The sequence below is a fragment of the Oryzias latipes genome, chromosome 12 (genome assembly GCF_002234675.1).
Source record: "Oryzias latipes chromosome 12, ASM223467v1".
In the NCBI taxonomy this organism is placed as follows: domain Eukaryota; kingdom Metazoa; phylum Chordata; class Actinopteri; order Beloniformes; family Adrianichthyidae; genus Oryzias; species Oryzias latipes.
The window spans coordinates 27,077,401-27,087,775 of NC_019870.2; the positions used below are offsets into that span (position 1 = coordinate 27,077,401).

General features: G+C 47.8%; 1 protein-coding gene across 1 annotated transcript; it reads left to right on the forward strand.

Annotated features, from left to right (window-relative positions):
• Positions 1-145: 145 nt before the first annotated feature.
• On the forward strand, positions 146-6,938 carry purg (purine rich element binding protein G). Its single transcript, XM_023960703.1, has one exon. The coding sequence runs from the start codon at positions 982-984 to the stop codon at positions 1,990-1,992; it is 1,011 nt and encodes a 336-aa protein (XP_023816471.1). The 5' UTR covers positions 146-981; the 3' UTR covers positions 1,993-6,938.
• The last annotated feature ends 3,437 nt before the right edge of the window (positions 6,939-10,375 follow it).

Below are 10,375 nucleotides of genomic sequence, written 5' to 3' on the forward strand. Positions count from 1 at the left end.
TTATTACGTTTTTGGCCAAAATAAATAAAAAACTGTCGTTTTCGAGGACATAGTTTCTGCAGAGCGGCAGGAGTTTGTCAGAAATTCACCTCTGAGTTATGGTGGGACCACTGGAATGGAAAACCCCGCCCCTATGCTGAGCAGGGGCTTGTGGTCCACCCAGTTATTTTTCGTCCGCTCCTGGTTCACAACGATTTGAATGTAAATACTCAGACATGAAACTTGAGCTGAATTTTCTTTATGACCTCCATCATGAAAAAAAAAACAGTATGTTAAAAACCCCAACGACGTCCTTTTCATCAGAGTGGCTCTTTAATTGAACGAATATTTTGTAAATAAACAAAAAGTCTGCCTTCTTTTTGAACACGTGGCGAATGACTGAACATCCTCCCACAAACCTGTCCACCGGAACACGCGACTTTAGAAGAGTAATCAGAGTATTTCTGAGAGTAATGGGCTGAACTGGTGAAAGGAGCGCGTGCTTGTTAACAGCTGGAGCAGAAAAACGTGCTCGTTTCTATTTTAAATGTGAGTTAGAAGCTGGAGGCCGCGTGAAGCTCCACGATGCCCTCGCGTGGAGCAGCTTCATCACCGGCTCCGTGGAGGATGCGCGTTGCAGATGTGCGTGACGCGGCTGCGGAGCGCGCAGCTCTCAGTCAGCGCTGACGTCGTGTCTCTGTAACGGAGGGCTTCTCGGGACGGGGAGGAGGGGGGGAGCGGGTTCAGTGAGTTCATTGGGTTCATTCTTGCCAGCACGGATCTGATCGCCGCCGTTAACGAGCCGCTGCGGCGCGGACAGCGGACGGACGATGGAGGGAGGGGTACAGCCGACACGGCCGCACGGTCCAGCTTCACTTAAGCGCGGAGAAGTGAGCGCATGAGTCCGAGGAAGCAGCCATTTGCAGGTGAACGTGCAGCAGCCGCTCCGCCTCTGGAATGGAGAACCCGCTTTGTTCTGCGGTCTGACGGCGGAACCGAACCATGATGGCCGATGGATTCTGCAGGGGCTCGGACAGGAGCAGGGCGAAGCCTTCGGCCGAGCCTGTGCCTAGGCAGGGTTACCCTGGGCCGTTCATGCCGGCTGCGGCGCAGCAGCAGCAGCAGCAGCAGCAGCAGGGGACCGACATCCAGGAGCTGGCCTCGAAGCGCGTCGACATCCAGAAGAAGCGCTTCTACCTGGACGTGAAGCAGAGCGTGCGCGGCCGCTTCCTGAAGATAGCCGAGGTGTGGATCGGGAGAGGCCGCCACGACAACGTGAGGAAGAGCAAGCTGACGCTGTCCATGTCCACGGCCCCCGCTCTGCGCTACTGTCTGGGAGACTTCATCGATTATTACGCGCGCATCGGGCTGCGCGGGCTGGCGGAGGAGCACGGAGAGCGCCGCCGGAAGGCGCCGGAGCAGCCCGCAGCGCTGTCCCCCGTGGGCTCCACGGGTTCCGACGAGCACGGACACCGCGTCCTGAAGAGCGAGTTCATCGAGAGGGACAACAGGAAGTACTTTCTGGACCTTAAGGAGAACCAGCGGGGCCGCTTCCTGCGCATCCGGCAGACCGTGGGCCGGGGCCACGGCACAATGGGGTACTACGGCCAGGGCATCGAGCAGACCATCGTGCTGCCCGCGCAGGGGCTCATCGAGTTCAGGGACGCCCTGTCGCAGCTCATCGAGGATTTTGGCAGCGAGGAGGCGGACGAGCACGGCCGCGCGTCCTCCCGCTGCCGCGCGCACAGCCCCGAGCTCCCGGAGGCTGCGTCCTTCCGCGTGGACAACAAGAGGTTCTACTTCGACGTGGGCTCGAACCGCTATGGCGTGTTCCTGAAAATTAGCGAGGTCCGACAGCCTTACCGGAACACCATCACGGTTCCGCTGAAGGCCTGGGCTCGGTTCGGAGAGAACTTCATCCGTTACGAGGAGGAGATGCGCCGCATCTTCTCCTGCAGCAAGGAGGGAGGAGCGGAAGCAGCCCGGCGGGACAGCACGGAGCATGAGGACTGACGTCAGGCGCGGGTAGCGCGCGCCGCCGTCAACACGCCTTTGGACCGCGCCGCTGAGTCGTGAACCGTCCAGGTCAAACCTGCCAAGAATATCCATCCGTCCACGGCCTTAACACCCCCCCCAACCCCCCCCCAGCCACTCCGCGCGCCTCAGCCCGTTCTGCACTGGGCCAGGTAGGGCTCTGCAGGCCACGCCCCCTCTTTGCTGTCCAGGATGTGCTGAACATATCGTGTGAAGTTTAGTCCTTAGTTTTCCTTAAAAAACGATTAAAAAGTTAATGAAGACAATCCCAAAATGATGACCCACTTTAAGAATTTCCAATGAGGGGGGACTGATAGGGTTTTGGAGTCCCTTCGTCCCCCACGAACCCCTCCCTCGGATGTGAACGTGGCCTGAACACTGAGGGCAACAACACCTGAGCTCCGTTCTGTTGATGTGAAGGTGGAAGTATTACCCATCAGTCATTCTGGAGGGTTTCTCCTTTTTTGTGTTTCCTAAAAGTCTCTGGGAACGGTGGGGGGGGGGGGGGGGGGGGGGGTCCATCTCTAGGAATTTACCTGGAGGTCGTGGTCAGGCGTCTGTTCTCTGCTGCTCAGGCTTTCGGGCTTGGGGGAAAGTTCAGGGCTGTGGTAGGTCTGCAAGTCTACAGGTCTGCAAGTCTACAGGTCTGCAAGTCTACAGGTCTGTAAGTCTACAGGTCTGCTAGTCTACAGGTCTGCAAGTCTACAGGTCTGCTAGTCTACAGGTCTGCTAGTCTACAGGTCTGCAAGTCTACAGGTCTGCTAGTCTACAGGTCTGTAAGTCTACAGGTCTGCAAGTCTACAGGTCTGCTAGTCTACAGGTCTGCAAGTCTACAGGTCTGTAAGTCTACAGGTCTGCTAGTCTACAGGTCTGCAAGTCTACAGGTCTGTAAGTCTACAGGTCTGCAAGTCTACAGGTCTGCAAGTCTACAGGTCTGCAAGTCTACAGGTCTGCAAGTCTACAGGTCTGCTAGTCTACAGGTCTGCAAGTCTACAGGTCTGTAAGTCTACAGGTCTGCTAGTCTACAGGTCTGCAAGTCTACAGGTCTGCTAGTCTACAGGTCTGCTAGTCTACAGGTCTGCAAGTCTACAGGTCTGCTAGTCTACAGGTCTGTAATCTACAGGTCTGCTAGTCTACAGGTCTGCTAGTCTACAGGTCTGCTAGTCTACAGGTCTGCTAGTCTACAGGTCTGCAAGTCTACAGGTCTGCTAGTCTACAGGTCTGCTAGTCTACAGGTCTGCAAGTCTACAGGTCTGCTAGTCTACAGGTCTGTAATCTACAGGTCTGCTAGTCTACAGGTCTGCTAGTCTACAGGTCTGCAAGTCTACAGGTCTGTAAGTCTACAGGTCTGCTAGTCTACAGGTCTGCAAGTCTACAGGTCTGTAAGTCTACAGGTCTGCAAGTCTACAGGTCTGCAAGTCTACAGGTCTGCAAGTCTACAGGTCTGCTAGTCTACAGGTCTGCAAGTCTACAGGTCTGTAAGTCTACAGGTCTGCTAGTCTACAGGTCTGCAAGTCTACAGGTCTGCTAGTCTACAGGTCTGCTAGTCTACAGGTCTGCAAGTCTACAGGTCTGCTAGTCTACAGGTCTGTAATCTACAGGTCTGCTAGTCTACAGGTCTGCTAGTCTACAGGTCTGCTAGTCTACAGGTCTGGAAGTCGGCAGATCTGCAGCTTTCACGTCAGATACACTGATGGTGTGTTTCTGTAGCTCCTGACACCATCAGGCAGGAACCAGTGCCATCCCCAACTGGGTTTGGAACCAGCATCTTTTGATCCACGATGCAGTTTTAGCTTCCGCCTGTGGGGTCTGGAACATCTCAGCTGGTGGTGGGCCTCAGATGTCATAGTACCTGGGGTTTAATCGCGGTTCTGACTTAAGGCTCAGCAGGTCAAATCCACCTGACTGCTTCAGGATTGGGGTGGACCGGTCCTGATCTGGTATCTGCCAATACTCCCCTCACACAGTGTTTCTTGTGTCCTTTCTGATCTGGATCAAGATGTGTGGCATGTCCATTCATTCCCAGTGAACAGAACCACTGGGTTAACATGGTTAGAATAGTGACCTGGTTACTCTGCACAGGGGTCTGGATCAGCGCCACACAGACGGGTTGTTTGCACAAATGTTGCACAGAAGTTAAGACTTATTGTGACCTGGTCGGCAGTCTGGACTGTCTTTAAAGCTGTTGGTTCTGAGTCACATTTACCAGTGCGGGTCAGGCTGGGTCCGAAATATAACTGCTGAGTGTTGGACTTTAGAGCAGCAGAATGTGAACAGTAACCTCCATTTGGTGACTGGACCGACCAGACAGGTTTTTCCCCAATTCCGTCCTGACTCACCTTCTTCATGTACCCATTAGCACGAGCTGCCGGTACCAAACTCCAGCAGAGCGGTCCAGACTGGTTACTTTGGTTCCTGGTTATAATGTGCTGTGATTTGGTGGAAAAAAAGTTCCCAAACTGAACAGATTGGTTTGTCTGGTGTTCAGCAAGCGAAGCAGCTCAAAGCCTCTCACTGTCGCTGGAGCCTATCCTAGCCCTGTTGGACAAAGGCGGGGTACCGTTTGAACGGGTCCCCAGTCCATTGCAGGGTTATCTCAAACACTTGATGGTCAATGTGCAGGACATAATAAACAGTTCAGAACCTGAAACAATGGAGTTTAGTGGACTGACACAATCGGTACACGAGAGCAGAACCTCATAGATGCAGTTTGGGTGGAGCTGGACCTTCGTGCTCTTCTGAACACGACCAGTTCTGCTGACTGATGCATCAGGGGAACAAACAGGGTTTGGTGGGTCAGAGTTGTTTGAGTTAAGCTCTGAGGAAGACACTTTTTCTAATGAGGAAGATGACGGACTTCAGAGCAGGAAGAGCCTGTGGGGCGGAGCTTGAGCACTGACGGTTTATTGATAAACATCACGTTTATCATTGAAAGCACAACTTCCATGACCATGGTGGTGGAGTTTCAAGTGTGTGGGAGCTTCTCAAGGGACAGGTGTGTGTTTGCTAGGGAAGGGGGCGGGGCTTTAGACTGTCACACTTCAAAATAAAAGCACTTTAAAACAAGGCACTTTGACCAGAAGGACTCTCCATCTTAGAGTGCACGGTGACAATCACGGATGCGGGGTCGCTCAGGGTCCGTCATCATTTCCATGTGTGCAGCAGACCACATAAGACTCATGAAACCCCAGAGGGTGAACGGATCCGTTTGACCCGAACCAAGTCTAGGTGAAGTCTGAGGCGGAAACCCAGCCCACAGTTACCTTTAGGTGAACCTGAGTGAGAGACGAGCACAGCGGCGTGCGCGCTGGCAGGGGTCACACGCAGCTCGGAGCTCAGGCGGTCGTCTGCTGAGAGCTGCTCTGAAACCAGGAAAACCCAAAAAAGGAAGCACAGAACCGCTTCTGATTCTTCCCCCCTTATCACAGTTTCTGTGCACAGAGGCTCGTGCGTCAGTCAGGTGTGCCCGCCCGCCGTCCAGCCCCCACATGAAGTGGTGGCGGTCACATCGGGGATGAAACATTCCTCCTTGTCCTCCTCCTTAGGGTTCGGGCTGAATTTGTCTCAGACACTTTCAGCTGAAACGGTTTGTTGTTTGGAATTGGAACCAACTGCAGCATCTCTGCTGGAAACGGAAACAACCGGACTAAACCCAAAAATCATGGTAGCGCGAAAAATCTGTCTGTGTTTCGGAAGTTTGAAAGGGTCAAACCCAAACCTAAAAACCTTCAGAGGCTGGTCCAGATCATCTGGAATCTGAGAATGTCCCCATTTATTCTTCAAACATTCACAGATCCAACAGGTTTATTGAGTCTGCTTTAAACTTAGGAGGGGAGGGGCTCGGGATTTTTTTTTCCGAACTGCTGATCACGCTCAGTCTGGGATTACCCAAAAACTTTTCTCTATAATCTGTTGCAGGAAAATATTCAAACCCAGTTTAGATAAACGGTTCTTAGAAATCTGATGGTTGAAACCAAACTCTAAAAGAACTAACTAGAACTTTCAAACCGGACAGAAGTGTCTTGGTTAACGCCTCCCAGCCCCGGTCTCTGTTCTTGTTTCCCTTGAAGTAAAAGAGTGAGGTGGGTCCTGTGTGTTCGGCACGCTCATGCACGTTCGTGCACGCTGAGAGGTGTCAGTGCTGTGTGGTGTGTTGCCTTCAGTGTTGCACTGGCAGACGTGGAGAGTTTGCATTCTGCCTAAAATGAACTGAAATGTGATTTCCATTCGTGTGGTTTGCTGGTGTGCTTCGTAGTCCCGTGAAGTAAGACTTATGAAACAGAGAAATGTTGTACTCTAGCACTTTCTTTAACGTGTACTGTATCGAGCTCATCTCCATGTAAAGTACTGTATGACTATTCATGACTTGCCTTGTTGAAATGATGATATATTTAGACACGGTAAACAGGAGCAGAGTTCAAAGTGTGTGCATGCTTGTAGTTGGGTGCCAGTATAATAGGGTCAATATGAAAATGGTGCTATGTAATAAAGGTGCTTCAATGGACCCCAGATGAATGCATGTCAACCAGGATCTATAAAGAGAAGACACCGGGTGTCCCACTGCGTCCCAAACAAATCCACCTCAATTTGAACGCAGAATTCATGCTCAGAGGCTCGGCGGTGCCCCCCCTCATCACCACCACGACTGTTCTACAAGCCAGAAACGACGTCTGCCGTGAGACGTTCAGAGGACCGTGCAGGCAGCCATGGCAGCTCTGCGCTCAAACACTGCAGCAGACGTCAGCGGGGCCGGCCTGAAGGACCAGACGTTCCCGCGCAGAGGTCATCTTTCATGCAGCAGTTATGATGCCGCCAACGTCTCGGTCGGTCTGAATCCACGCTGGAAGCTGCTGGTTGTTCTGGTCCATGCTCTTTTTATGGTTTTCATTAAATGTTTTCAGGATGACAGAAGCTCTCCTTCTTCACCGAGTGTCTGTGCTTTATTTGTGCTGCTTTTACTGCCGACGTGGAGAAAGAAACAATTCTGAGGAGAATTGAAGCTCCTGCTAAAGGAAGCATTGGGGTCACAGAGGTCACATCCAAATCAGACCAGAACCGTCTCCACTTCAACCTACCCCCCAACCTGACCTCATTACAGCAACCATTTATGATTAAAGTGAAACAGTTGGGTAACACGCCCCCCCCCCCGCCCCACAATCATCATGTACAGAAAAGAAGCAAAAAAACTAATTAATGATAACGATTTTTTCAAACCAGACTGCTCACAAATTTTGAGTGGGGTGTAAAATTGGACTTTTAGAAGAGGGGTCAGTGGAAATTTGGTGGACAGATCTGGTGGACTTTATGAGAACTAAAACATTTTGTTGACTTTAAATGAGTGAGTGGAAGGTGGGGGTGTGGCCTTATGACATCCTCGTTTTTGAATTGGCAAATTATTAATTGACTAAATTAGGAAATCCTGTGCAGAATGCCATTAAAAACTATTGTTCCACTGAAAACTGCACTGGTTACCTACGGAGCCCCTAAACGGCCAGTGATGACAAAAAAATTGAAGTAAAAAAAAAGTTTTTTGAAGTAAAAAAAAAAAAGAAAAACTGGTGCGCACCTTAAACTAATTGGTGCGCACCAGTTAGTTTTTTTATTTTTATTTTTACTTCAAAAAAGTTTTTTTTACTTAAAATTTTTTTTTTACTGAAAATTTTTTTTCATCTATGGCCTCTTAGGGGCTCCGTAGCAAGCAGCTAAAAGAAGTTTTTTTTTTTTTTATCACAATGTACTTTAAAAAAAAAATAATACTGCACTAATTATAAGGGACTCTGCACAAAAATTTGAAAATGTCATAATACTGGAGAACATGCTCTGTGGAACATTAAATGATCTCGAACAAACTACGTTTTTTGACACAGAGGGCCACACAACCGGGAATATTCCACAACAACTTCAACACTATTTTCAAAGCGTCCCCAGTGGTCTTTTATTTATTAGTATGCTGTTTTTAGCCAAAATCAATAAATCCGTGTCGTTTCCTAGGACATAGTTTCTGCAGAGCAGCAGGAGTTCAGTAGAAATTCACCTCTGAAATCTGGGTGGGACTGTTGGCATGGAGTAAGCCTGCGCTCCTTTCCCATGATCCCTTTGTTTTCACTCTTACCCGCTAGCATACAGCCCCTCACACCCCCAGCCTATAGTGATACAGCAAAATTGTCGACCAATATTGGAGCTATTCCCAAGTACAGTTGGGATCCACCTTCGAGCTTAACTTCTTTATATATGTCCTCAATCATCATAAAAATGCAACAAGAACACGTTATAAATCCCAAGAACAGGATTTTCATTGGAGAGGGTCTTTTCTGACTGGAACCTGAGTGAAAAGCTTCAGGGTGAAAAGGATTTAAAGACCAACACTGAACGTCAGTCCTTTAATTAGGGCCAAAAAAAAGCAGGAAGATCTAACACGGTTACAAGAACACATAAAGAACTTAGGCCCCTTTTAAGCTTTTGACTTATGTGCATTTTTTTTATTAACCCCAGAATCCACAGATGTTCACCTTTCCTCACAGTTTTTTTACAATCGGGGTAAAACCTGCCGCTTAAAAACTTTATAAAGACAGAAATGACCCTAATTATTAAAAAAAAAACACACACACTTAAAACCACATTTTGATGGAATAAAAACTAACTTATGTAAAAACAAAAAATTTACGTCCACCATTAATGTCGTCCGCTCAAAGATGAAATTCCCAGAATGCAACGCCCTGTAAATGTTGAAAAACTGGCACATTGAGATCGACTGCTAAGACTTGTTTGTAGTAAAAAACAATATAATAAAATACTTTTACTATATTTTTGATGAAAGTTTTACATCACTGCCTGTCTAATTTTCGGTTCTCTAGATACGCCTTCACCTGTACACTCATCCGTTGTGACATGGCTGTATGCGGGTACCCGTCACAGATCGGGTAGCACCATCATATCACGCTCTTATCACGTACAGTCACACGCAGGAACGAAACAAGGTTGTGAAATTCAGGATTTTCAGGTAAGGGCGATATCTAGATCTACATCAATCCTGCTACCAGTCCAGTTTTTCCTGTCATTTTCTCTCATTACTGTGTTCTAGCAGTGGGAAATGGGTCCAATTCATTTTCCTCTATTGTGTGACACCAATGGTTTGGTCCTTATAATGTTGAAGACAAACTATTGACAGATTAAAACTCTTTCAAAGGGTTAAATGGTGTCTCTAATGGGGGAAATGCCCCGATGACATCTCGCTATAAAAAGGGAAATAATAAAAAGTTCCTACTTCATAAAATATGGACACTTTCCCCCTTTCCAGTTGGAGATTTCAAGTTTTTTTTTCATTTATGTGTATATTTAGTATTGTTTTTTTTCTAAATGTGTGAAGCACTTTAATTACAATTTGCTTGTAAAGTGTACCATATAATTTAGACTGAACTGGATTCATATTGTGTTATTCAAAGCAGTATTGTTACCAGAAAGACATGAAACCGATGTTCAATTTGTTTATTTGTAATTTTTTTTTTTCAGTGCAAGAATTTTTCTTTTTTTCTGACTCAGATATTACCTCCAAAAGGTCTTTTGGCTCATCTTTTTTTCTCCAGTCTCATATTTATTCTCTGTGTGAATTTTTAGATGATTCTTCTTTTCCAATTTTTTGATCTTCCATCTGTTTCTTGTGACGACAAGAACTGAATTTTCTTAGGAATCACTACACCCCCATGTGTTCTATCACCAAAGAGAGGTTCCAGCCTGTGTGCGGTTCGTGACATGCGGCAAGGGTCACGGCTGGGAGGGCAAGAAAATAGGTCCAAATAACTAAATGACAGACAGTGGCCAAAGTGTCGGAAAAACCACCAAAGCACCAAATATCAACCCGACAGTCCTCAGCCAGAAAAACGTTGCCAAAAGCCCACCAACACTGAAGACCAAAACCCTGAAAACCAGACAGTAACAGTGCAGGCAGCTCTGACAGATCCAAGGTACCAGAACCAGAAGATGGTGGGGAGAGGCCACCTGCAGGAAAACAGAACCAGGAATCAGAATAAAGAACCCAAAAAGCTAAGATGCAAACTACGACATCATAACAGATTTCTTTATATTCTGTGGACATTGTACTGCTGTCTCACTTTGGAAAAACAATGGAACACTCTACACCCTAACTCATTTAGCTAAGGAATTTCACTGCCATCCTCTGGTTTTATAGCCATGTTAGATCAGGAAATGTGAAAACATTGCAAGTTTGACTTCACTGAAATCCTAATGAGCAAGCATCCTTAATACTGTTGTGACATGTAGGTCAGTATTTAACCCCCCACACAGTAGGTGGCAGTATGTACCTCAGTTTGAATTTCACTGTTAAGTGATAAATGGTCAAAAATTT